This window comes from Paroedura picta, chromosome 4, assembly GCF_049243985.1.
Source record: "Paroedura picta isolate Pp20150507F chromosome 4, Ppicta_v3.0, whole genome shotgun sequence".
NCBI classification, from domain to species: Eukaryota; Metazoa; Chordata; class Lepidosauria; order Squamata; family Gekkonidae; genus Paroedura; species Paroedura picta.
The window spans coordinates 143,248,615-143,275,623 of record NC_135372.1 but is presented as its reverse complement, the minus strand read 5'-3'; the positions used below and the strand labels follow the sequence as shown (position 1 = coordinate 143,275,623).

Sequence of the window (27,009 nt, the reverse complement as noted above, 5' to 3'; positions counted from 1 at the left end):
TCTTGGCGAGTCTCCCCCTCGGAGTCCTGCCTGCCTTCCTGCCTTCCTTCGCAGCAGGGGGAGGGACCCAGAGAGAGGCAGCCCCGGGGGTCTCCCACCCCTGCTGGGAAGGCAGGACTCCGGCCGCGGTGTCACTTTCCAGGGCTGTCCGTCCCGCGACACAGAAGGAAGAGGCAGATTTAGCAGGCGAGCCCAGCCGGCCCCCTCTCTCGCTTCCTTCCTCTGTCCGGCAGACGAAGCACCCCCGCCATGCTCGCGGAAGGCGGCCAGGGCGATGCGGCGCTGGCGAGGTTAACCCCGGACCCCGAGAAGGAGCCGCAGCCCGTCGAGGTACGGCGGGGGAAGGGGGGGGGCGACGGGGCTTGGCATCGCAGCGCGGGCTGGCAGCTGGCGGGGGAGACGGCGTGACTCAGGCAGGCAGGCAGGAAGCAAGGGAGGGAGGGCCATGCGCGCCCACGTTGTACTCCTGGGCAGGCGCTTCTGCTGCCTTGCCATGTGTGGCTGGGGTTGCAAAGCAAAGGGTCCGGGGCGCACCTGGGGGTGGGGGGTGATGGGTAGGGGGTATCGCCTCTTCCAAATGCTGCTAGGCCTCATTATTTGGGCTGCAGTAGCCCTCAACGCCAAGGGACATGCATTTCCATTGGCTGCTTCTGATGCAATCCAGGAAACATTAATTGGGGGTCGTTTGAAGCTGCACCTTCAGAGTCATCAGGAGAGCCCTGCTGGGTCAGACCAGGGGTCCATCTCCTCCAGCATCCTGTCTCACCCAGGGGACAGCCAGTTCCTCTGGAGGGCCAACAACAGGGCAGAGAGGCCGAGGCCTTCCTAAGGACATCAGGAGAGCCCTGCTGGGTCAGACCAGGGGTCCATCCAGTCCAGCCTCCTGTCTCACCCAGGGGCCAGCCAGTTCCTCTGGAGGGCCAACAACAGGGCAGAGAGACCGAGGCCTTCATAAGGACATCAGGAGAGCCCTGCTGGATCAGACCAGGGGTCCCTCCAGTCCAGCCTCCCGTCTCACCCAGGGGCCAGCCAGTTCCTCTGGAGGGCCAGCAACAGGGCAGAGAGACCGAAGCCTTCATAAGGACATCAGGAGAGCCCTGCTGGATCAGATCAGTGGTCCACCTGGACCAGCATCCTGTTTCTAATTAGGGAGTCACCAAGGCTTTGATGAATTTATCCTTCATGAATCCATCTAATTCCCTTTTAAAGCTATCTGTCTGTGGCTGTCACTATGTCCTCTGGACAGAGAGCCCACATTTTAGTCACTCTCTGTGTCCTGCTGGAAATACCTTGCTGTAAAAAAAGGAATATTAGAACACAAGCCTCCATGTTCAGAGGCACTAATCCTTTGAATTCCAGAGCTAGGAGGCAACATCAGGGGAAGGCCTTGGCCTCTATGCCCTCTTGCTGGTCATCCAGAAGAACTGGTTGGGCAATGTGTGAGAGAGGAGGCTGGACTGGATGGACCCCTGGTCTGACCCAGCAGGGCTCTCCTGATGTCCTTAGGAAGGCCTCGGCCTCTCTGCCCTGTGGCTGGCCCTCCAGAGGAACTGGCTGGCCCCTGTGTGAGAGAGGAGGCTGGACTGGATGGACCCCTGGTCTGACCCAGCAGGGCTCTTCTGATGTTCTTGGGAAGGCCTCGGCCTCTCTGCCCTGTGGCTGGCCCTGCAGAGGAACTGGCTGGCCCCTGTGTGAGAGAGGAGGCTGGACTGGATGGACCCCTGGTCTGACCCAGCAGGGCTCTCCTGATGTCCTTAGGAAGGCCTCGGCCTCTCTGCCCTGTGGCTGGCCCTCCAGAGGAACTGGCTGGCCCCTGTGTGAGAGAGGAGGCTGGACTGGATGGACCCCTGGTCTGACCCAGCAGGGCTCTTCTGATGTTCTTGGGAAGGCCTCGGCCTCTCTGCCCTGTTGCTGACCCTTAAGGGGAACTTGGTGGCCCCTGGGTGAGACAGGAGACTGGACTGGATAGACCAGGGGTAGTCAAACTGTGGCCCTCCAGATGTCCATGAACTACAATTCCCGTGAGCTCCTGCCAGCAAACACTGGCAAGGGCTCATGGGAACTGTAGTCCATGGGCATCTGGAGGGCCGGAGTTTGACTACCCCTGGGATAGACCACTGGTCTGATCCTGCAGGGCTCTTCTGATGTCCTTATGAAGGCCTCGGCCTCTCTGCCCTGTAGTTAGCCCTGCAGAGGAACTGGCTGGCCCCTATGTGAGAAAGAAGGCTGGACTAGATAGACTGCTGGTCTGATCCAGTCGGTTTCTTATGTTCTTATCAGGAGAAGGCCGCGGCCTCTCTGCTCTGTGGTTGGCCCTGCAGAAGAACTGGTTGACTGTTGCATGAGGCAATATGCTGGACGAGATGGACCATTGGTCTGATTTAGCAGCGCTTTTGTTATCTTATGAAAGCCTTGGCCTCTGTGCTCTGCTGTTGGCCATCTAGATTCTAGATCTGAATGTCAAACATAGAGTCTGGGGGTTGGAACTGAGTCTGGGGGCTGGAACTGGCCCATCCAGTTCTCTTATCTGGCCTGTGAGCAACTGGGAGGAAACCAGTCCCAAAAAGAGCCAGAAGGGCCTGTATAATACTACACTCCCTGCTGAGGTCAGTCCCTTCCCAATCCCTCTCCAAGGTCTTCCCCAGATCACCTCTCAAAATGACGTCCACAGGAGTTCAGAGAAGGGTCCAAAATGGCTACACCTGCATGCTTGGTAAATGAATCACAGAAGGGAATAAAAAGATCTGAAGAATAGGTGGGCGGGGGACCAAACCTCACTCTGGATGTTTACCAGCCTCCCTGATGCCCCCGGCTGCCGCAGCTGCTGCCACAACCACAGGAAACCTTTTTATGGAATGAGGGCAGCCCAGCTCACCTTTTAAACCCCTCGGTGGGGACCAGCAGGAAGACTGGCAGATGGCATAGTGCCCATGGGCATCACATTGGGGAACCGTGGTCTAGAGCAGGTGTAGTCGACCTGTGGTCCTCCAGATGTCCACGGACTACAATTCCCATGAGCCCCTGCCAGCGTTAGCTGGCAGGGTCTCATGGGAATTGTAGTCCATGGACATCTGGAGGACCACAGGTTGACTACCCCGGCTCTAGAGGAATTCTCAAAACGTTCCAGACCATAGTAGGCTCTTCTGAATGAATGCACAAAAATGTTAGGCAGACATTCGTTTTTAAACAGGATGCCTTTTAATCTGCACAGCCCATCCGGTGGCCTGTTGACCTAGCCCTGCCCATGTTCCCAAAGCACTTTGCGGACGGAGTCTGTGGGCATGGTAGGCACCATCTTGGGCACCATCTTGGGGACCCCCCTATATAGGCAGTGGTTCTCGGGGCTGGGGAGTGTTCAATCAGCCCTCCCCGCTCTCTCTTTTCCAGGGATGGTCTCCTTTGCCCCTGCACCGGAAGGTCTGCTACGCCATCGGGGGAGCTCCGTACCAGCTCACGGGCAACGCGCTCGGATTTTTCCTCCAGATCTTCCTGCTTGATGTCGTGCAGGTGAGCCAAGGTTGAGGGAGGGGCGGATTTCTAGAGGATCGCTTTGTACACGCTCCAAAGGGGAGGGGAGGAGAGGGGTGCTGCTGGAGCGGCTCGGGGATGCCCCTTCCCTCTTCTGACCTGGACGTTTGTTTCCCGGCAGCTGGAGCCCTTCCACGCATCTCTGATCCTTTTCCTGGGGCGAGCCTGGGATGCGGTGACGGACCCAGCTGTAGGATTCTTGGTTAGCAGAAGCCCCAACAGGAGATATGGCAAACTGATCCCCTGGTGAGTCGGGAAGGAAGAGGCTCTGGATGGGGATCCAGAGGCCTGAGGGTGGGTGGGGATGGCAGTCCATAGGTAACTGGTGTCCCCGAATTACAGAAAGTCATCTACACGTTATTCAATTTCCATTTTTGATATTTAGCGCTTTAAATTTTCCCTCTGCAACGTCTATGATTGATCCGCGGTGACACTACCTTTCCTCCGTAATATCCAGGAGCAGATATAACTCTTTACATTTGAGGAAACCGCTCCAAGAGCCCCAGTAGATCTCAGTGTAGATCTCAGCGCTTTGCCGGATTAACTTCCTCCCCGGTGCCTCCAACACTGAGATAGCGAAGCAGCCTGTTGTTGATTGGTCAGAGCATCAGTTGTATAAGCAGAGATTTGCCTCTTGGATTTACTTTCCCCTCCTCATTCTTTGTGAGGCTGTTGGCTTCTTTCCGCTTCCTCCCACCCCACTCCTGCAGGAAAAGAAAGAAAAACAAGCAGCCTCATACTCCACGTGTCCCTCCCCCGGCTTGCTCTGGCTGTAGACTTAGGAGTAGTCAAAAGGCAGAAAATAAAGCCCTCTCCAGCCTTGTGCTCCTTCAATGCTGGCTGGAGCTTCACCTGACCAATCAGTGGGAAGGAGACCGAAAATTGGGGCAATGCAAATGCAGAAGGGTGATGTGTTTAAAATTGGGTATAAGGAAGGTTTTGGATACGGGTTCAAATTGACCAGAATTTGGCAAGATTTACAGTAGAAAAAAATGTGAGTGCAGATTCTACCCTGATTTCTTTAGGTTCCTCCCAGTTTTCCTTCTCAAGGGAATTGCCTGTGATTGTGCCTTCAGTATTTCACTTTTGAAAAACTCCCAACCTTCTTAGACGTCCATCTCCTTAAGGTTTTCTGACCATGGGATTATACCCAACATTGTTAAAATTTGCTCTCCTGTAATCCAGCCTGTATTTGTAACTATGTACAGCTTTTCTCTTCCCCAAGATCATAAAGTCCAAAATCACATGGTCACTACTACCACCAGGAGTTGGTCACTACTACCAACAACGGGTTATTTTCTATTGATAAGAATCAAGTCTAAAATAGCAGACCCCCTGGTTGCCCCATCTGAGAAATGTGCTGCCTTTGTAACCTCTTTTTAGCTTTTGGACTCTGCTTCAGTAAGGAGACTGAAGCAGATTATAATGTATTTCTATAAATAATCTTTCCAGTAAAGATTACTCCCTTTTAAACTCTCTTTATACCACCCCTTCCCGCAATGGACTCAGGGCAGTTCACAGCAATAAAATATAGTAATAAAAACACTGTTCTTCTCACGTCTTGATTTTCTCCTTGCAGGATCGTGGCTTCCACGCCCTTGGGGGTTTTCTTCTACTTCTTGCTCTGGTTCGTTCCTTCTGATTCCCTCTCTGTGTCGCTGAAGTTCCTATGGTACTTGGCCATGTACTGCTTCTTCCAGACCTGCATGAGCGTAAGGGCTTGTGCCGGGAGGGGAGGGGGGAGAGGGGCATTTCATCCATCACATTTCATTTGGGGTTGCATTGGTGGTGGTCTCCTGGATTACAGTTGCCAGCTCTGGGTTGGGAAATGTCGGGAGATTTGGGGGGTGGGGTCCGGGGAGGGGAGGGCATAATGCCATGGGCACTACCCACTAAAGCAGCCATTTTATCCTGGGAAGTGGTTTCTCAGCAGAACAGGCTTCCTCGGGAGGTGGTGGGTTCTCCATCTTTGGAGATGTTTAAGCAGAGGCTGGAGAGCCATCTGACAGAGAGGCTGATTCTGTGAAGGCTCAAGGGGGTGGCAGGTGACAGTGGAGGAGCGAGAGGGTTGTGAGTGTCCTGCACAATGCAGGGGGTTGGACTAGATGGCTCAGGAGGTCCCTTCCAACTGATTCTATGATTCTAAGTTTGTCAGGAGATGAAAAGGGCAAGAGTCCAGGAGCGCCTGCAAGACTAACAAAATTTGGGACAAGAAAGGAGCTTCTGTGAGTCCCTGCTCACTTCCTCAGATACCAACAAGCCAGAGTCCAGGAGCCCCTTCAAGACCTATAAAGAAGTGTGCTTGCACACAAAAGCTTATACTTTGGGTGGCAATAAAACTTTATTGGTCTTTAAGATGCCCCTCGACTCCAACTTTCTTCTACAAAAATCTGGGGCAGGCCAGGAGCTTTCGTGGGTCCCGGCTCACTCCCGTGAGGACAGTCCCCAAGTTGTTGCCATGTGAGTCTCTCTGTAGCAGGAGAAAAGAGCCAGAGTCCAGGAGCGCCTTCAAGACCAACCACATTGGTGACTGTGGGACGAGCTTTTGTGAGTCCCGGCTCACTTCTTCATAGAATTCTAGAATCCTAGAGTTGGAAGGGACCTCCTGGGTCATCTAGTCCAGGGCTAGTCAACCTGTGATCATCCAGATGTTCATGGACTACAATTCGCATGAACCCCTGCCAGCAAATGCTGGCAGGGGCTCATGGGAATTGCAGTCCATGAACATCTGGAGGATCACAGGTTGTGACTACCCCTAATCTAGTCCAACCCCCTGCACTGTGCAGGACACTCACATCCCAATCGCTCATCCCCTGTCACCTGCCACCCCCTTGAGCCTTCACAGAATCTGATAACTCATCAGGAGATCTCCAGGCCCCACCTGGGGGTTGGCAAACCTTATTTAAGGACCGACACTGGCGGCTTCTCAGAAGGGTTACTGTGAAAAGAACTCTTGGAAGGGCAGTTAACATGTTAACATATGGAGCCCACTTGGTTGGAGGTCTGCAAAGTGGGGCTTTCTCGCAGAGCTCTCTCTGGCTTCCTGCAGACGTGGGATTCGGGCCGTGCCAGTCTGATGGGTCTTTCTCCCTCGCCCCCTTTTCTAGTGCTACCATGTGCCGTATTCCTCGCTGACTATGTTCCTGGGAGGGAATCAGAGAGAACGGGATTCTGCCACTGCCTACCGTAAGTCTGCCGGTTTATTTGTCCCGTAGCTTTTTCCCAACCTTTTGACTGTGGAGGAGCCCCTGTAATAGATTTCCAGGCTTCGAGGACTCCCAGAAGTGCTGTCATCTGGCACGCCTCCCTGCCAAGCCCCCCAGAAATGGCATCACCCCCTTGATTCTCCTTTCACTCCCTCCCCCAGCATTTATTACCACCCCAGCAGTTCTGTCTCCTGTAGCCTAGAAAGAAAGGCAGGAGCTGAGAAGACAGCCTGGACACCCAGGTCACACCACAACTGACCCACCCCCTTGATTTCTACACCCACGGCCTACCCACTGAGCCATGCCCTGCCCACACAGGGGCCAAAACCCAGGGGGCATCAAGAGATCTACCATCTGGACCAGGACTCCAAAAACCCTCCCACTGTGGCCCCCCAAGTACCAAGAAGGCCGAGCATCCCTTAGGCAGAGTGCTCCATCTATGCCAGGGGTAGTCAAACTGCGGCCCTCCAGATGTCCATGGACTACAATTCCCATGAGCCCCTACCAGCAAATGCTGGCAGGGGCTCATGGGAATTGTAGCCCATGGACATCTGGAGGGCCGCAGTTTGACTACCCCTGATCTATGCATTGTGGAACAGACCCTGGCTTCGGGCTGTCCTTCTACCTAGTCTAATCCCATGAGAACTAATTAATAACATGGGGGTGTGCAGTGGGAGACTTTTGTTCTCATGAGATTACAACGAATCCCCCAGTGACAAAACTCAGTTCCCTTGGGGGAAATCGAAGATCCAGAGGGTGGACTGTGGGGCATCGCATCTTTGCTGAACTCCCTCTCCAGTCCCAGCCCCCAAATCTCCAGGACTTTCCCAAGCTGGAGTTGGCAACCCTGTTTCTAACTTCTGGCTTTACTGCTTTGATTTGGATGCTGCAGACTGGACCTTCCAATGCTTTTAATAGTTTGTCTTGAGGCATATTTACACGGGTGATTTTCTTATTTTTAAATTCTGGGCTTCTCTTAGATTTGAGGCCGAATTTGGGGGGGGGGGGGGATGAGCTTTGGAGAGCTAAAGCTCCCCTTGTGGGACACAGAAATCTCTCAAAAGCTGACCCCCACCTCACCCCTAACCTTTTTAGTCTTGGTGGCAACCTTTCTCCACTTTTTTACCATCGAGAAACCCCTGAAACATTCTCTGGGTCTTTCGTGTTTTTCGGCAGGGATGAGCGTGGAGGTCTTAAGCACCCTGGTGGGGTCGGGCATCCAAGGCCAGATCGTGGGCGGCCACCATGCGAGCATGCGGAAGAGTTGCGAGGGGGAGAATGGCACCCTGGGGAACGGCACCGCCCTGCTCGCTGACACGCTGGAGAACACAGTAAGAGCCCGCTGGTGCAGCCCTGCAGGCAGGAGATGACGAGGCAGTCCCGGTCAGGGTGGCTTGGGTGGGGATGGAGGGGAGACCCCAGTGAGGGAGGGGCAGCACGTGCAAGAATCTAGCCCAGCCTTTCTCAACTTCACTAGCAGTCTTCAAGCAAAGGTTGGATACACACTTTTCTTGGATGCTTTAGGATGCTTAGGGCTGATCCTGCGTTGCACAGGGGGTTGGACTAGATGGCCTCTATGGTCCCTTCCAACTCTATGATTCTATGATTCTATAACTTTTTTACCCTTGTGAACCCCCTAAGACATTCTTCAGGCTTCGAGAAACCCCAGAAGTGCTGCAATCATGCAGAAGATGGTTGGGAAGCAGAGCTGTGGACACGCCCACCCAAGGCCCCTCCCCTCCCCACCCCTCCAGGCATGTCATTGGCCATTTGGGAAGGGGGGCGGGTCAACATTGACCATATAGGCCAATATTAAACAATAAATGTTCAACAGATTCTAAAAAAAGAGGAAGCCTGACCTACCCAATGGCTCCCAATAAGCAGACTTGGCTGAAGAAGATCTCTTGAAGATACTGTGATGCTAACATCTCTGCATCCTTGCTAAGACTAAACATCCAGGAGCCATTGCTCCATCTCAGCCTTTCTCCAGCTGTGAACCCCTGAGACGTTTTCAGGCTTCGAGAAACCCCAGAAGTGGTGCAATCACAAAGAATATAGTTGGGAAGCAGACATGCCCACCTAAAATTAACTCCCACCATTCAGGAAACCCTTCTGGGGCCATCAAGAAACCCCAGGGTTTCCAAATTCCTGGATGAGAAAGCCTGCTCTGTCTTAACCACCAGTCCCCTGGCTTCCCCCACCTGCCCTTATGAGGGGAAAACTCTCCAGATGCCGCCCCCCAGAGCCCAGACGAAAAGACAGAACTGGCACCGCTTGCTCCAAGGTCAAAAAGAGAGAGAACACAGCTCCCAACATCGACAGCTCTGCAGCCAGAAGTCCTGGTGTAAACTACACAACCCTAAACTAGCTCCATTTCACCCCTAAGACGGTCATAGAATCATTGAATCACAGAATCATAGAGTTGGAAGGGGCCACAAAGGCCATCTAGTCCAACCCCCTGCTCTACGCAGGATCAGCCCTAAGCATCCTAAAGCATCCAAGATGATGAAGATAAAGATCAGTTATACAGAATGAGAGGCAGAGAAAATGACCAATGGCAAAAGTTGTGTACCAGGTTTTGACACTGTAGTATCCTGGTTAAAGTGCCAATCTTGGATCTGGGAGATTCAGGGGCATAAACTGTACGAAAGTACGAAAACCTGAGGGGGGGGGAGTGTCAAAAGACAAAAAAACCAACAACCTAACTTAAAAACTGTTAGGGCCTGAAAGGCTGGGTGCCTGTACAATGTAAAAGATAAAACTATATAATTTATGGTGCGTAACTTCTGAAATTAAGGCATTAAAAACATGCTTCATTAAAAAACATATTATGCACCATACGATTTTGAACCTCAGATCTAACGCATTTCGTTCCAAAATGGATCTTATTCAGAAGTTGAATTATGGACACACAATAATAATAAAGTAAAAGGTTCATAAGATAGCGAATATGATTTTTTTAAAAAACTTTTAGAATTTCTTTTTTTAAGATGACAAAACAAACGCTCAAGTACATAAGTAAATTTCATTTCTAAGGTCCTTAACCTATATGTAATCAAGTATACAAACCAGCATTTACCATCTCAATGTACCTTCCAGTATTTTCAAGTTACAGCGTATCAGTTATCACCTTGGCTCTCAGCTCATCAAATTTGGGAAATGCCGTAACTCGAAAATATCTCACAATCCCTGAAGAAGACAGGGAAAATGGGGAACTAACCCGAGAACCTGTTCTGGTTGTGTTCAAGTGAGAATTGACTACTAGACGAATAAATGAACGTTTGGTTTGACTTTGCATGCCTGCAGAATTCCATTTTGAATCATATAGGAAATGAACATAGGCAGGAGTCCTCAGCTCTGGGTTCGAATCCTAGTAGAGCCCAGCCCGATCCCTCCTGTACTTTTGTGCCGTTGGTCTAGGGAGGGAAGGGGCAGCAGTCCTGTCTGGATACTAAAGGTGGGGGCTTCTCTCTGATTTCCAGCGCAAGTCCTACATGGTGGCCGCGGCAGTGCTTGGGTCCCTCTACTGCCTGTCCTGCCTGGTCCTCTTTTTCGGAGTGAAGGAGCAGCCAGGTACCCCCACACACTCCTGCCTTTTCTCACCACCTGGGGACCGATTGGGAAGAGGCAACCAAGAGCTGCACCAGCACATTCTGAGAAAGGTTCTAAATTAAAACAACAGAAGAGCCCTGCTGGATCAGACCAGGGGTCCATCCAGTCCAGCCTCCTGACTCACACAGGGGCCAGCTAATTCCTCTGGAGGGCCAGCAACAGGGCAGGGAGGCCGAGGCCTTCCTAAGGACATCAGGGAAGCCCTGCTGCATCAGACCCGTGAGGGTCCACCTTGTCCAGCCTCCTGTCTCACACAGGGGCCAACCAGTTCCTCTGGAGGACCAATAACAGGGCAGAAAGGCCGAGGCCTTCCCCTGAGGTTGCCTTCTGGCTCTGGGATTCAGAGGTTGACTGCCTCTGGAGATTCGTCACCAGGGCGAGTAGCCAATGATAGACTTCCCGTCCACGAGTCTCTTTGAATCCCTTTCACTCCTCTGGATCATCTGTCTTGCAGGTCCCCTCAGCCCTTTGGGGAAGGCCAGGCTGCCCTTCTTCCGGAGCCTGCGGATCATCCTGGGTCACCGCTCTTACGCCCGGCTTCTTTGCGGCTTCCTGTGTGCCTCTCTGGCCTTCCAGGTATGGAGCTGCCTTCTGCTGCGTCAGACCCTCCGCCCACTTAGAACGGGAGCGGCTCTCCACTGACTCAAGTGGGGGTCTTTGTCATCACCTTCCAGCAGGTCCTTTCGGGGCTGGAGACAGGTGGGGCTTGAACCCGGGACCTTCTGCATGCCAAGCAGATGCTCTCCCGCTGAGCCTCAGCCTGTCCCTACACTCCTCTGCCCTTGGGCTTCTTCCTCTGTGTGTGGCGGTAGGGATGCCAGCCTGCAGGTGGGGCCTGGGGATCCCCTGGAATGACAGATCACTTCCCGGCAAAGTTATCAGTCCCCCTGGAGAAAATGCCTGCTTAGAAGGCAGACAGCATGAGATCATTTTTATTACTAGGGGCCAAGCCTGTTGCATTCAGGAATACAAGGGGTGCTAGATTGGGGGAGTGGAGTGGAAGAATTCTGTGGATGGCCTCCCCCCAGGACGGGGAAAAGCTGCAGTCAGCTGTTAGTGAACTCACTGGCAGGGGCAGCTCTCTCGCAGCAGGGATCTGCAGCCTCCGAGCCTCGGAAGGAAGTGGAAGGAGGAGGGGGTGGTCAGGGGTGGGGGACGGAAGGTGATTGGCTGGCCTCTGGACAGACAGGCAAGCCGGTTGGAGGAGGAGGAGGAGGCACTCAGGGGTGGGACAGCCGCCCTGAGTGGGTGTTAAGCGCTGAGTGGCACTTAAACCATGAGGCCAGCTCCTCCTCCAAGACCTTACCAGAAATATATAGTGGAATATATAGTGGAACAGATGCCCCCTTGAAGTCCCTCCTCTTCCTAAACCCCGCTCTCTGCCGGCGGCACCCCCAAAGTCACCCGGCTGTTCCCAACCCGTAGCTGGCAAACCCACGCATTGTCCCCCCTGGACCCAAATTCCAGAGGTGCCCATCAGCTGGGCACCTCTGCTCTAACCACCTGCCCTCCTTCTCTGGCACGCTCACCCTCTTTCTGCTCTCCCGCAGCTGGCCCAAGGGATCTTCGCCTTCTTCTGTACACACGCAGCCGGGCTCCCAGGGAGCTTCCAACACCTGGTGCTCATCATGTTGGTAAGAAGCTCTGTGTTTGTTTTCGGGGGGGGGGGTGTCCGAATCTTCGGGGAGGGAATTTGGGGGATGGCCAGTGGCCGACCCAGCCTAGGTGGGCAGACACAGGGAATGCTTGTCTTTTCCAGCTGTGCAGTCTCTACACTCTGTAGACCAGGGGTAGTCAAACTGTGGCCCTCCAGATGTCCATGGACTACAATTCCCATGAGCCCCTGCCAGCGTTCGCTGGCAGGGGCTCATGGGAATTGTAGTCCATGGACATCTGGAGGGCTGCAGTTTGACTACCCCTGCTGAAGACCTTGGCGAAGTTCCCGTGTCTTGTTAAGGATGCCAGCCTCCTGGTGGGACCTGGAGATTCCTTGGGATGGCACCTGATCTGATTTGTATGGTAGTATGGAAGTATTGAAAGTTACGTTTCTTAAACACATCCAGAATCTCTCTCACTCCGACAGGTTTTCCCCTTAAGTTTTCTTACAATTGCTCACTTCTACCATTGAAAGAAAAAAACATCTGTCTAATACTACAGATGCAAAATACATACTACTTATTTTGAAATTCTAAAAAACAATTCCAGGGATCGTAGAATGCTTCCGGAGATTTGTCAGTTTGTTCTCCCCACAAATTTCCTTTCCCCGTGTATCATGGGAATTGTAGTCCACGGACATCTGGAGGGCTACATTTTGGCCACTCCCACCCTCTCCGCAAACTGTGCCCACTGCAGGCTTCTCCCCTAAAATTACAGGAATTTCCCCATTTCTCAAAGGCAAGCCTAACTCATTACCTGCAAAATACGAGGAACCTGGTTCGTTCAGCCAAGTGCTTTTTAATGCGATGCGGTATTTTATTGCGTTTATATCTCGCTTTTCCATTTGGGGAAGCTACCCAAAATGTCGGCAGAGTGGGAAGGCTCCGGAACTTTGGAAACGGATTACAAATCTGGCTGGGGAGGATCTCATTTCTCTCTTTCGTCTCCCTCCAGGTGGTGGCCTGCCTGTCCATCCCCGTCTGGCAGTGGTTCCTGGTCCGGTTTGGGAAGAAAACGGCTGTTTTCGTGGGTCTTTCGGTGAGTGGCCCTTTCAGAGTGACCCACTGTGGGGTTTAGCTACGATCTGGGAGAACAGGAAAACGAAGGACCCGTCAGTCCTCTTCGTCTTCTGCTGCGATCTGGGAGGCCCAGGTTCGAATTCTCACTTGGCTGTGGCAGGGCGCTGGGTGGCTGTGGGCCCATCTCATGCCCTCTCCCTGACCTACCTCATAGGATTGTTGTGGGGATAAAATGGAGGAAGGCAGAGTATGAGGTCCTCTCCTTTTGGGTATAAAGTATTCTAAGCAGTGGCCTTCTTTTTCCCTGCCAAGAGTGGAGGATACCTGGGCAGGTAAGCCAGAGGCCATGTACCTAGTGTGGGGATGGCGATTAAAGTGTGGAATTTGCTGCCAGAGGATGTGGTGATGGCCACTGCTTTAAACGGATCAGATAGCTTCATGGGGGAACGGTCTGTCTATGGCTACTGCCCACAGGGACTGAGGGGAACCTCCCCATTCAGTCCTGTGGTTGGACCTCCAGGCACCTTCAGATATTGAGCGTCCATGAAGCTGCCTTCTATTGAATCAGACCCTGTGTCTAGCAAAGTCCATATTATCTATTCTGACTGGTAGCCACTCTCCGGGGTCTCAGGAAGGTCTTTCCCATCACCTCCTGCCTGGTTGCTTTTAACTGGTGATGCCGGGGATTGAACCTGGGGCCTTCCGCATGCCAAACAGAGGTTCTACCACCAAGCCATGGCCCCTCTACGCAGCTCTCCAGGGTTTCAGGCAGAGGTCTTTCCCATCACCTCCTGCCTAGTCTTCTTAACTGAAGTTGCTGAGGATTGAACCTGGGACACATGAACACATGAAGGTGCCTTATACTGGTCCATCAAGGTCACTATTGTCTAATCAGGCTGGCAGCTGCTTTCCATGGTCTCAGATGGAACTCCTTCACCTCACTTATTTCCTGGTCCTTTTACCAGGAGATGCTGGGGATTGAACCTGGGACCTTGTGCATGCCAAGCAGAGGCTCTTCCACTGAGTCACATCCCCTTCCCTAAATGAAGCTCGTTTATCAAAGTCCATCAGATTCAGCATTTGCCCGCTCTGACAGGCAGCTGCTCTCCAGGGTCTCAGGCTGAGGTTGCTCAAATCACCTACAACCTGGCCCTTTTAACTGGAGACGCTGGGGACCGAACCTGGGAACTTGTTGTAGAATCATAGAGCTGGAAGGGTCCTCCAGGGTCATCTAGTCCAAGCCTCTGCAGAATGCAGGAAACTCACAACTAACTGCTCACCCACGGTGACCCCAATTTCATGCCAAGATGACCTCCCAAAAAATGTCTAGCCTGGAAGAAATTGCACTCCTGACCCCATAATGGTGATCAGCATTTTCCTGGGCACGCAAGAACGGGCCACAAGAACCAAGCACCAACGCAGTTCCTTCGTTCACCAGCTTGGTGTCATGGTTAAAAGCAGCAGCCTGTAATCTGGAGAGGCAAGTTTGATTCCCCGCTCCTCCACATGCAGACGGCTGGTTGACCTTGGGCTAGTCCCAGTCCTGTTAGAGCATTGTGCAGGGGGTTGGACTAGATGACCCTGGAGGTCGCTTCCTACTCTATGATTCTAGAGCTGTTCTCCCAGAGCAGTTCTGTTAGAGCTCTCTCAGCCTCTACCTCACAGGGTATCTGTTGTGGGGAGAGGAAGGGAAGGTGATTTGGAAGCCACTTTGAGATGCCCTCGGGAAGGGAAAAGCAAGGTATAAAAACCAATTCTTCTTCTTCTCCTTCTCCTTCTCCTTCTTCTCCTTCTCCTTCTCCTTCTCCTTCTCCTTCTCCTCCTTCTCCTCCTTCTCCTCCTTCTCCTTCTCCTTCTCCTTCTCCTTCTCCTTCTCCTTCTCCTTCTCCTCCTTCTCCTCCTTCTCCTTCTCCTTCTCCTTCTCCTTCTCCTTCTCCTTCTCCTTCTCCTTCTCCTCCTTCTCCTCCTTCTCCTTCTCCTTCTCCTTCTCCTTCTCCTTCTCCTTCTCCTTCTCCTTCTCCTCCTTCTCCTCCTTCTCCTTCTCCTTCTCCTTCTCCTTCTCCTTCTCCTTCTCCTTCTCCTTCTCCTTCTTCTTCTTCTTCTTCTCAAGTCACAACCCAAAGTTTGAGGAGGACCGTCACGATGTTGCTTTAGAAAGCTGCAAGGACCACGACAGGGGTGGGGGTGGGGGACAAGTTGAAAAACTGGGGCGACACGTGACCTAGCCAATTCCCCATGCAGGGTTTGGGGCTGAGCTGGCAGCTGACAGGCAATTGCAACTGCTAATTTCAGATCTTTTGTGCAGACAAATTGGCAGGTAGGAGCTGGAACAGGAGAGGCGGGTGGGAGGGTTTGCACTGAGCTCTTGCTGCGGCAGTTCGGAGGCAGGTGGGAAGCCGGCACAGTGCAGAAAGCTCCCTGGACAAGCCATGGAGGAGGGAGTGAGAATCAGTCCGACCTCTCGTTGCTAAACGTCCAGGTGGGACCGGGCGATCTCTTGGCCAAACAGGTCTTCTCCATGTTGGATCACATAGCTGGGGACTCACCCACCCGGGGCCCCTCCCCTCCCCACCCCCTCCAGGCCCATCATTGGTCATCTTGGGAGGGGGGCTGACATGTGGTGATAACACAATAAATGTTTCACACATTTTAAAAATATATAAAAATTAATTAACTCTCATTCATTCGGGAAACTCTTCCAGAGCTGTCTTTAACTTTTTTTTGAGGGGGGGGGGTCTTGATTCTATTTTGGGGGGGGTTAAGTATTTTCTCTCCTTTTTCCTTTGGGTCATTGGCCAAGCCAGGAGTCTTTCTGGCAGCCCCAGGAAAACCCGGGCAAACTGGGGACAAACATATATCTACATGCCCCCAGAGAGTATTACGATCTGTGAACACGTATTTATTGGTGATCCCAATAAATATGGGGTGGGGCTGGGCCTCAGTGGAGTATAATGCTGCAGAGTCCCCCCTCCAAAGCAGCCATATTCTCCAAGGGATCTGATCACTGATCTGGAGAGTGGTCGCTATTCCAGGAGATCTCCAGGTCCTGCCTGGAGGTTAAATAACAATGCTTCCAGAAGAAGAAGAAGAGTTGGTTCTTATATGCCGCTTTTCCCTACCCGAAGGAGTTTCAAAAGGGCTTCCATTCGCCTTCCCTTTCCTCTCCCCACAACAGACACCCTGTGAGGGAGGTGAGGCTGAGACAGTCCTGGTGGGAATGCTCTGTGAGAACAGCTCTAACAGGACTGTGACTAGCCCAAAGTCACCCAGCTGGCTGCAAGTGGGGGAGCAGGGAATCACACCTGGCTCGCCAGATTAGAAGTCCGCACTCCTACCCCCTATGCCAAGCTGGCTCTCTAAGCGCAAACAACCTTATTATGAAGTATAATTAAGCAAGCATAAGCCATACCCGTATCAGTCACAAATTTGTTTGCAAAAGTTGAACAGGTGCAGTACAGAGAAGCAACCCAAGCAGAAGTCCAACAGGTCTAGTACAACAGTTAGTAGCACCCCGTTCCACAAGGTGTCTTCTGCAGCGGACCAAAATGACTCATGTAGAAATGTGGGTGCTTCCGGGCCCTTGTGTGGCCCTGACGGAGACCCCCTCTCCTCCCTCTCTCCTGCAGCTCATCACCCCGGCTCTTGTCGTGATCACGCTGGTGACCCACAATTTCCTGGTCTTTGCTTTCATGGTGGCTCTCGCCGGGTGCAGCCTCTCGGTTCTCTACCTGTTGCCATGGTGAGTGGAGGGGAAGTGCTGAACAATAGCGAGGCGGTGTGTGCCGGGCGTGGGCCCGCGGCTTCCTGCGATCCTGCCCCGTACTTTCCAAGCTAGGAGGAGGGAATTGGTCCGGGCAGCTGGAAAAGCAGCGGGTACGTCAGGATGCGAGAGAGGAAAAGAACCAGCTTTTTGGAAGACGAGAGACTCTGAGATTCCACCACACACTAGCTACAGCTTGGGATTTCTCCAGGAATTACGACTGAGCACCAGTTCTGCTGGAGACAATGGGAGCTCCAGAGGGAAAACAGAGGGCTTTTGACCTGTGGAACTCACTGCAACAAGATCCTACGAGTGTCTCTGGCTTAGGGGGATTTCAAGGGGGTTGGACATGTTTCTGGAGGGTAGGTTTTTAGCCAGGAGTGGATTCTGTGGCGGAATGGCCTAGGACCTAGGTCAGAGGTGGCCCAACTGCAGTTCTCCATGTGTCCAAGGACTACAATTCCGATGAGCCCCTGCCAGTGCTGGGGAAAATTGTAGTCCATGGTCATCTGGAGAACCACAGTCTGACCACCCCTGACCTAGGTGGACCACCGGTCTGATCCAGCAAGATCACTCCCATGATCCAGCTTCTGGTGCTGGAGGAAAGTCCTGTGATGTCAGGGTGGACTCCTCAAGCGGGTTTCAAGGCACGAGGCAAGCAAACTGCTCAGTATTATTATATTCATACATCGACCTCTCTTTGCCAGCAGGCTTGGAGCAGATCGCAAAATAGTTAAAACAGAAGGAAAATCTAAAACATCCTACCATTAAAACTCCCAACCTAGGCCCCTTCCATCCCACCCACCCACCCACCCCACTTACATCGGGCCTACCGTCTGGCTATTGGCTGGGAACATATGTCCGGCCCAAAAGAAGGGGCTGGGAAACCTGAAGAGGAGGGGCAGGAGACCCCCAGGATGTTAAACCGCCCTGGCCTCAGCCATAATCTTGACAGAAGAATGCCATATTGCAGGCCCTGCAGAACTGCAATAGGGTTGTCAGAGCTCTAATTATGGCTGAATCATAGAGTCATAGAGTTGGAAGGGACCTCCTGGGTCATCTAGTGCAACCCCCTGCACTATGCAGGACACTCCCAACCCTCTCGCTCATCCACTGTCACCTGCCACCCCCTTGAGCCTTCACAGAATCAGCAACTCATTCTGCCAAGCGGGAGCCACTTGGCCCTGATGGAGGAGATTTCCTCTGCCTATCCATCTTTTGACTTGCTTAGTGGTCTCCCATCCAAGCACTGACCAGGCCTGGCCCTGCTTGGGTTCTGAGACCTGAAAGATCAGGCTAGCCTGACCACCCAAGGCAGATGGAAGCAGTTCGCCATTACCTGCTTCTGGCATTCCTTGATGGTCTCCCATCCAAGTTCCAACCAGGGCGGACCCCGCTTAGCTTCTGAGATCAGATAGGACTGGGCCAGCTGGGGCCACACCATGCGGCCTCTGGGGCAGGCTCCTTTGGGAGCACGTGGTCAACTCGAGCTTTTCCTTGCCCGCAGGTCGATGCTTCCAGACGCCGTGGATGACTTCAAGCTCCGCCACCCCACCTACCTGAACCTGGAACCCTTCTTCTACTCCTTCTACGTGTTCTTCAACAAGTTCGCGGGAGGGCTTTCTCTCGGCGTCTCGACCATGAGCTTGCAGTAAGCCAACTGCTTCAGGCTCTCTTTGCTCCTTGTGATAGTTGTGAAAACGATGTTGAGAAATAGGCTCCACGGGAAAGGGAGCAGACCCTGGAGCAACCGTCACTGGCCTTCACGATCAAAAACCAAAGGAGTCAAATAGCCAGCATTCTGCTCAGGGTCAGGGGTCAGTCCTGAGGGTGCATCCTCACGTGTGACCCGCACCCCCAGGAGGAGCACTGCCGTCTCCCCCCAAAGAGTGTTATGGAATCTGTCTCTTCCTCCCAGCGTGGCGTGTTTTGACTGTGGCTCTCTGACAGTTTTGCAGGCTACAGCGCCAAAGACTGCACCCACAACCGCCCGGTGATCCTCACCCTGCGCATTCTGATGGCGCCGGTCCCCATCATCCTGCTGCTGACGTCCATGGCTGTGTTCTGCTCCTACCCCATCAACGAAGAGCGACGGAAAGAGATCCGAGTGGAGATGGAAGCTTCTGGGTAAGACTGGATTCCGCTGAGGAAAGAGGGACGGAGATCCAGGTGAGAATGGGGGCTTCCAGGGCTCGCTTGGTGTGGAGCAGGTGTGGCCAAACGGTGGCCCTCCAGGTGTCCATGGACTACAATTCCCATGAGCCCCTGCCTGCAGGGGCTCATGGGAATTGTAGCCCATGGGCATCTGGAGGGCCATGGTTTTGGCCATCCCTGGTCTAGAGAACCGGGTTTGATTCTTCATGCCTCCTCCCCATGCAGCTAGCTGGGTGAGCTTGGGCCAGTCCCAGTTCTCTCAGAGCTCTCTAAGCCCCATCTACCTCGCAGGGTGTCTGTTGTGGGGAGAGGGACGGGAAGGTGATTGTCAGACTCCTTTGGGTCATAAAAAGTGGGGTACAAATAAACAGCTCTCCTCTTCTTCTGGGTGAGAATGGAGCTCAGCATGGAAAGAGGGTGGGAGGTCAAGGAAGAAAGAGGAGAAGCACAGATTACGATGAGTCTTGGGGAAGGGCTCCTGGGGGGCCGTGCTGTGGCTCAGGCGAAGCACCTGCCAGGTATTGAAAAGGTCCCGCATCTCATCTAAAAGACTCCGGTGACAGATATTTTGACCCACCAGCAGTGCAATGAAGTTTTATCATAAATTTATTTTTATATCACTCCCTTCTTGGTCGACTCAGGGCGGGTCAGATAAAAACAGTGCAATGAAACAGGTATCGTGAAATTAACATTTTAATTAATTAGGTTTTAGAACTGTATTCTATTAGAACTGCCCATTTTACAGTTTCAAATCTTGGGGGATGTCTATAATTTGTAGGCGGTTAGGTGATTTCTGAAGCAGGGAGACCAGCATTTCCGCTGTGCTATTCCTGGCCTCAACTGTAGGCCTGGGAGAACAACCCCATTTTAGAGGCCCTGGAGGGCCCTGAACTCACACCTGGGGCCAGGTCAAGGCCAGTTTGACCCCTTGGGGGGTAAAAACAGTCCTGGGAGTGCGAACCTTGACTGGTTCATGTAGCGTTTTAACAGCCCAACCCTCCCTGCGCTTCCCAATCTGTTGGATGCAGGTTGAGGTTTTTTTTTTCGTGTTCCTCTTTTAAGCAGACGTCGAGTCCAGCCTGACATACCGGAGTCAGGCGCCACTTAAGCCCTCCTGTGAACGAGAGAGACCAGCGCTGTTGCAAGACAGACCTCTTGGGCCTGATTTCTGGACTGCGAAGAACGGATCTGTGCTACGTCTCCCGGTCCGTGCAAAGAACGTTCAAGAGAGCTCATCGGCTTGCGTTGAGACACCAGCAAAAGGGATCCCCCCCCCTCCCCAATACGGACAGTATTTCCTCACTGTGCAGTGGATGACGCATCAGGCAAGTGGGAACTGACAGCTGAAGGTGACTGTGAGTTCTCCTTCCTGGAGGAGGACGTTGAAGAGCTGTCAGAAGAAGAAGAAGAAGAAGAAGAGTTGGTTCTTATATGCCGCTTTTCCCTACCCGAAGGAGGCTCAAAGCGGCTTCCATTTGCCTTCCCTTTCCTCTCCCCACAACAGACACCCTGTGAGGGAGGGGAGGCTGAGAGAGCCCTGAGATGACTGAAGAAGAAGAGGAGTTGGTTCTTATATGCTGCTTTTCTCTACCTGAAGGAGTCTCAAAGCAGCTTACAGTCGCCTTCCCTTTCCTCTCCCCACAACAGACACCCTGTGGGGTGGGTGAGGCTGAGAGAACGCTGATATCACTGCTCGGTCAGAACAGTTTTATCAGTGCTGTGACTAGCCCAAGGTCACCCATCTGGCTGCATGTGGGGGAGCGGGGAATCGAACCCGGCATGCCAGATTAGAAGTCCACACTCCTAACCACTACACCAAACTGGCCCCCTGTCTATCATCCTCTCTGGTCTTTATGATCCATGGTGGGCCCTCACTTGTACGGTGAAAGAAAAGGGACATTTGCCGAGGCCGTGGAGGCCTGCAATTTTAGCATGTCCCAAATGCTTGGGATCCGGGTGACACCGGAAAAGATACTGAGCGGCACTCGTTCGAAATGGGTCCCCATGCCGCTCACCGGACAACCTTAGGCCAATCCTTCCCTCTGGACCTAATCTACCTCACAGGGTTGTTGTGCAGAGGGCGTCATTAAAAACGTTTAAAAAATCAACTTGTCACTTTGGGTTTCAAGAACTGGGTGCTTCCTTCGAACGTTAAACGGGGGTTTGTGTGAGGTCCCTTTGATAGCATCACACCCTCTGCGTCTTCGTGGCCACGAAGATTGATATTATTTGGATCTTAGAATCATAGAATCCTAGAGTTGGAAGGGGCCATACAGGCCATAGAATCATAGAGTTGGAAGGGGCCATACAGGCCATCTAGTCCAACCACCTGCTCAACGCAGGATCAGCCCTAAGCATCCTAAAGCATCCAAGAAAAGTGTGCATCCAACCTTTGCTTGAAGACTGCCAGTGAGGGGGAGCTCACCACCTCCTTAGGCAGCCTATTCCACTGCTGAACTACTCTGACTGTGAAAAACCTTTCCCTGATATCTAGCCTATATCGTTGTACTTGAAGTTTAAACCCATTACTGCGTGTCCTCTCCTCTGCAGCCAACGGAAACAGCATCCTGGTTAGGTTGCCAGGTTTAGGGTGGAATCTTCCTGAACATTTTTTTTGGGGGGTAAGCCACAGGAGGGTGGGGTTTGGGGAGGGACAGAACCTCAGTAGGGGATAATGCTATTAACCTCACCTTCCAAAGCAACCGATTTTCCCCTCAAGGGAGCTGAAGAGTCTGGACATCTGTGATAATTCTAGGAGGTAGCCAGCCACCACCTGGAGTTTGCAGGCAAAAAATTGAATTTTTTGACAATGGCAGTCATAGAATCCTAGATTTGGAAGGGATCTCCTGGGTCATCTAGTCCAACCCCCTGCACGATGCAGGACACTCACAACCCTCTCGCTCATCCACTGTCACCTGCTACCCCCTTGAGCCTCCACAGAATCAGCCTCTCCGTCAGATGGCTCTCCAGCCTCTGTTCCACCGAGTCCAATGAGTCAATTAAGTATTAAATGCACTCCATCTCCTAATGCTTAAATTGCACCATATTCAACTTGGATGCTTGATGCTGACCCTGCATTGAGGAGGGGGTGGGACTGGATGGCCTGCAGGGCCCCTTCCTACTCTAGGATTCTAGGAGTCTAGTTCAGCAGTGGAATGGGCTGCCTGAGGAGGTGGGGAGCTCCCCCTCACTGGCCATCTTCAAGCAGCGGCTGGACAGATCCTTCTCCTGAATGCTGGAGGCTGATCCTGCACTGAGCAGGGGTGGGACTAGATGGCCTGCAGGGCCCCTTCCCACTCTAGGATTCCAGGAGTCTAGTTCAGCAGTGGAAGGGGCTGCCTAAGGAGGTGGGGAGCTCCCCCTCACTGGCCGCCTTCAAGCAGCGGCTGGACAGATCCTTCTCCTGGATGCTTGAGGCTGATCCTGCACTGAGCAGGGAGTGGGACTAGATGGCCTGCATGGCCCCTTCCCACTCTAGGATTCTAGGAGTCTAGTTCAGCAGTGGAAGGGGCTGCCTAAGGAGGTGGGGAGCTCCCCCTCACTGGCCATCTTCAAGCAGCGGCTGGACAGATCCTTCTCCTGGATGCTTGAGGCTGATCCTGAATTGAGCAGGGGGTGGGACTAGATGGCCTGCATGGCCCCTTCCCACTCTAGGATTCTAGAAGTCTAGTTCAGCAGGGGAAGGGGCTGCCTGAGGAGGTGGGGAGCTCCCCCTCACTGGCCGTCTTCAAGCAGCGGCTGGACAGATCCTTCTCCTGGATGCTTGAGGCTGATCCTGAATTGAGCAGGGGGTGGGACTAGATGGCCTGCATGGCCCCTTCCCACTCTAGGATTCTAGAAGTCTAGTTCAGCAGGGGAAGGGGCTGCCTGAGGAGGTGGGGAGCTCCCCCTCACTGGCCGTCTTCAAGCAGCGGCTGGACAGATCCTTCTCCTGGATGCTTGAGGCTGATCCTGAATTGAGCAGGAGGTGGGACTGATTCTTTCTGGATTTTATTTCAATCTTATTTCAACCTTCTGGGGCAACGAGCTGCAGGGAAGCTTCTGGCAGGGCCCGTTGTTAAATAAATAAATATTTTATTTCTATGGCGTCCTTTCCTAGCAGGCACAGGGCTGTTCAGAACCAACTTGAAAACAATTGGAGACTAAAACATTTTAGCCTCAATGGTATGAATGAAAACCGCCCCCTTTAAAAATGAATCCCAGGGAGGGTAGGACAGAGCTTGGAGAGGTTTTCGATCTGGGGGTGGCTTTTCAGCAGGGAGTCACAGGAGGTGTCCTTCGGGCCTCTTCCCCAGGCCTGTTTTATAGCCTCCCTCACTTGTTCTGCCTTCCTGCGCACCGACTGTGCGCCCTTCCCTACCCATGGGCTCGCATACAGGTGTGGCCCAGCAACTGTTCTCCTTGACAGCCCAGTGGTGTTGCTTGTCCTGTCGCGGAAAGAGCATGGGTGTGACACAGGTGGCCTGGTGTCTTGTGAGATGGGGAACGTTTCGTAACCCGTGAGGAACATAGATGGGTGGGTAGAAAAGGAGGCATGGGGAGGGGAGTGTTGGTCTGGTGGGGGGGGGGGGGCAGAAGCAGCAGCCCCAGGGACTGCCGGACCAGGACCTCCAAAAACCTGGCATCGTGGGGTTGAATTCAGCCCACCAAGATTTGCTTTGACAGGCCGTGTTGCCTTCTGCAGCTTCTGAAGCCTGCGTTCTCCCACTAGCGCGGAGACGTACCTTAGGAGTGGGCTGGGTACAGCTTGTATGCCACCCCGCTGATTTATTCCCGTTACATTCTGGGTTCTTTTCTCATTCTCCCCCCGCCCCTGCCTTGAACGACAGCAGCCTTCTGGTGCCAGGAAACCGAAAGCTGTTCTTCCACCCTGTCTCACGCAGCGCTTTGTACTTTGCAGCTTGAGAATAGAGGGGCGCTTTTCCGATGAGGGCAGCCCCGGGGTGGCTTTATTTCTGCTGATGGCAAGCGCCTCTCTATTCTGCACGCCTTGGAAAATGGTATAAACCCCTTTGCTCTCCCCCCCCCCTTCTCAGTGTGGTTTCTCGCACTACAGAGGGAAGCATCTGTCGCCGTTCCCTAATTCTGCCTCTGTAGAAGGGAGGGAGGTAGGAGGTGGCTCCTGAAAGCTCCTTGCTAGATGAACATGCTCTAGGTCTCGTTTGGACCTCTTAAAGGCTGCGTCGGCTGGAGACTCCACAGCTGGCTTTCTCAGCTGCATGGAGGAGACTGCATGCACAGGGGCGATGGTGATTATCCAGCAAGGGTCCCCAACACGAGGCCAGTGGGCACCACAGCACCCTCCCCTCCCCCCAGCACCTACCCAAGGGCTTTCATAAAGCAGCTGAGGCTACATGGGGCCTTTTGCCCGGCAGGGCTTCGGATCGGCCGTGCAGATTAAAAGGCATCCTGTTTGAGCAGAGCTTTCCACGTAGACGGAGGAAGAAGCGCAACCTTGCCATGTGACATTTTGTTGTTGGCTCTGTCCCAGCAGCAGCCGTTTTGAGATTGTCCCCACTGTCCGGTGTTGGAATTCCTAAGGTGCCTGCAGCCCCTAAAAGCTTATAGACCAGAGGTGGCCAACCTGTGGCTCTCCAGATGTCCATGGAGTACAATCCCCATGAGCCCCTGCCAGCGCATGCTGGCAGGGGCTCATGGGAATTGTAGTCCATGGACATCTGGGGAGCCACAACTTGACTACCTGTTAGGGTGACTGGCTTGTCTGCAGGGGTGGATTCGGCCTTTAGTTTCCTTGGTATACTGCTGTCCTCAAGGACCCGTGGTAAGCAGAGGAAGCCAAGTTGAGGCCCGGCGGCATCAGAGAGGCTATTTGGCTCGCTTTCTGATCATTTTCACATTTCGGTTGGCCCCTGGATGCACCCGGGAGGGCAAAACAAGGTGGGGAGCTAAACAGACCAGCCAAAAAAACCCTACATACATACACTGTTTAGGGCAGCCGCACTGGTGTGCAGAACTAGATTTTAGAGACCAATGGAGCTTTAGGGGTATACGCATTTAGTTCTGATGAAGTAAGCTTTGACTGTCACAAGCTTCCACCCCCCGAAATCTTCTTGGTTGCTGAAGTGCTACAGGACTCGAACCTGGCTCTTCACCATATATTATGAGTCCTCTGCTACACCTTTAGACACCAAAGGAGACCTCAAGGTTCTGTCGGTCTTTGATCGCAAAAAATGTCAAACGGACTTCATTCATTCACTCAGGCGACTTTCAAATTACAGAGTCAAAGCACCAGAAGTATTGCAGCAGAAAATGGAAGCTCTGCTTGACCAATACATCTAGCAGCCCTTGATGGACCTCCCCTCTACCATGTGAGAGCCAGAATGGGGCAGGGGTTAGATTAGTCTCTGAGAAACCCAGGTTGAAATCCCTAAAACACCATTGAAGATCTCTAGGTGACCTTGAGCCAGTCACACAGTCAGCCTAGATTACCTCGCAGGGTTATTGTGAGGCTGGAATGGGAGAGAAAAGATGTGAGCCACTTTTGGTCCCCATTGGGGAGAAAAGTAGGGTATAAATGGAATTTAGAAAATGAGTTTGTCTAATTCCTTTTTAAGGCCATTTAACCAAGCGGCCCTCACCACATCTTGAGGAAGTGAGTTCTGGAACTGAACGGTTCATTGTGCCAAAATACGGTATTCAGTCACTCAGTGGGAGTTCCGTGACCAGGGAGCGGCCGCAGAAAAGGCCCCGCATCGCATTTCTACCTCTTTAACATCACTGGGCAAGGCCTCTGCCAAGCACCCATGAGGGATGACCTCCTTTGCATGAATGCAGTCCGTATCCAAATGACAGCTATGTGTTGTGAGCCACCCGTCACAGATAGATCCATGAGGAACAGTCAGATTCTGGAACGACTTCCACTTCGACAGCTGCCTGCTGTACCATAATTACTTTCTGAAATAGGTCTCTTTATGCTGAAGGAATGCCCGGCCAGAAACAGCATGTACCGTGAGTGGACAAGTCTCCCCTTTTAAGATCTGCCTTGCCTCTGGCTCTTGGGTTGCATCAGGGTTCAACTGGGGAGAAAGATGAGAGACCTATCCCTCCATGATAGGTCTCTCTTCTTTCTCCTTTGTTGTTAAGACCATCCTGTTTTTGATTCTGCATCACTCAAGGTTCAGCAGGGGCTGAGGTACGTTGCTGCTGAAGATATCGGCCGACAAACTTGTTCTTCAGCCAGCGTGGTGTAGCTAGTGGTGAAGAACGGCGGCTTCTAATCTGGTGAGTCGTGTTTCATTCCCTGCTCCTCTGGCACTTGCAGCCAGTGGGGTGACCTTGGGCCAGTCACAGTCCTGCTAGAGCTGTTCTCACAGAGGGTTTCTTTCAGGGCTATCTCAGCCCCATCTACCTCGCAGGGTGACTGTTGGGAGAGGAAAGGAAGGTGAATGGAAGTTGTTTTGACAAAAAGAAAGAAGAGGAAATGAAAGGATCCCATATGCAGGAGAGGCCAAATAGTGGCTCCCCAAATGTCCATTGACTACAATGACCATGAAGCCCTGCCACAACACATAGCTGTCATTCGGTTTTCATAGCCAGAGAGCAGTTAAGAAACCCTCCATGAAACGCTGAGCCTCAGGGACGTTTTATCCGATGAAACCACTGAGGAAGAAATTGAGCTATTGAAAAACAGTTTTGTTTCTCCAGAACCCGTTTTGGTTTATGTTTTGCATATTACAGATATGAAGATAACCCCGACTGAATATTAATTATTCAACTCATTCATTCTTTTTTTAATAAACTAGAAACCACGACAAACAGAAACAGGTTCCATCTTTTCGACAGCCAACCGGGCGTCATTTCCCCAGAACCTTGGCAGGGGCTCATGGGGATTGTAGTCACCGCCTCCCCGCGCGCAGAAAGCTAGCCCTTCGCGACAAGGCTCCCTGCCCCCGACACGCCAGCTTTCCCCAGGCAAGGAGCCGCGATCGGGGCGGGGGAAAGGCGGCCCTCCACGAAAACCGCGCCCCGCCAGTCCCCTCAGCCGCCGCCGCCGCCAAGATGGCGCCGCGGCTCCTCGGGGCGGCGCGCAGGGCATTGTGGGCCGGGCGGCGGG

General features: G+C 52.8%; 1 protein-coding gene across 5 annotated transcripts; it reads left to right on the top strand.

Moving 5' to 3' along the window:
- Window positions 1–26,194, top strand: LOC143836566 (sodium-dependent lysophosphatidylcholine symporter 1-like). 5 transcript variants are annotated; one of them, XM_077336002.1, is made up of 14 exons: window positions 1–330; window positions 3,388–3,507; window positions 3,650–3,774; window positions 5,108–5,240; window positions 6,636–6,714; window positions 7,911–8,065; window positions 10,217–10,307; window positions 10,801–10,922; window positions 11,897–11,980; window positions 12,957–13,040; window positions 16,648–16,760; window positions 18,289–18,432; window positions 18,732–18,908; window positions 26,072–26,194. In XM_077336002.1, exons 1-14 carry the CDS (start codon window positions 250–252, stop codon window positions 26,085–26,087), a joined length of 1,524 nt encoding a protein of 507 aa, XP_077192117.1. In that variant the 5' UTR covers window positions 1–249; the 3' UTR covers window positions 26,088–26,194. The 5 variants fall into 5 exon arrangements, with proteins under 5 accessions (XP_077192117.1, XP_077192116.1, XP_077192115.1 ...); XM_077336001.1 differs by lacking the exon at window positions 26,072–26,194 and adding an exon at window positions 20,001–21,291; XM_077336000.1 differs by lacking the exon at window positions 26,072–26,194 and adding an exon at window positions 19,998–21,290.
- The last annotated feature ends 815 nt before the right edge of the window (window positions 26,195–27,009 follow it).

Excerpts from the sequence above, each read along its gene's own strand:
- LOC143836566 (XM_077336000.1), top strand. The coding sequence starts at position 250 with ATGCTCGCGGAAGGCGGCCAGGGCGATGCGGCGCTGGCGAGGTTAACC. Across the intron at positions 6,715-7,910 it reads GGATTCTGCCACTGCCTACC|GGATGAGCGTGGAGGTCTTA; the intron begins GTAAGTCTGCCG and ends GTTTTTCGGCAG. Across the intron at positions 18,909-19,997 it reads GTGGAGATGGAAGCTTCTGG|CAGACGTCGAGTCCAGCCTG; the intron begins GTAAGACTGGAT and ends TCCTCTTTTAAG.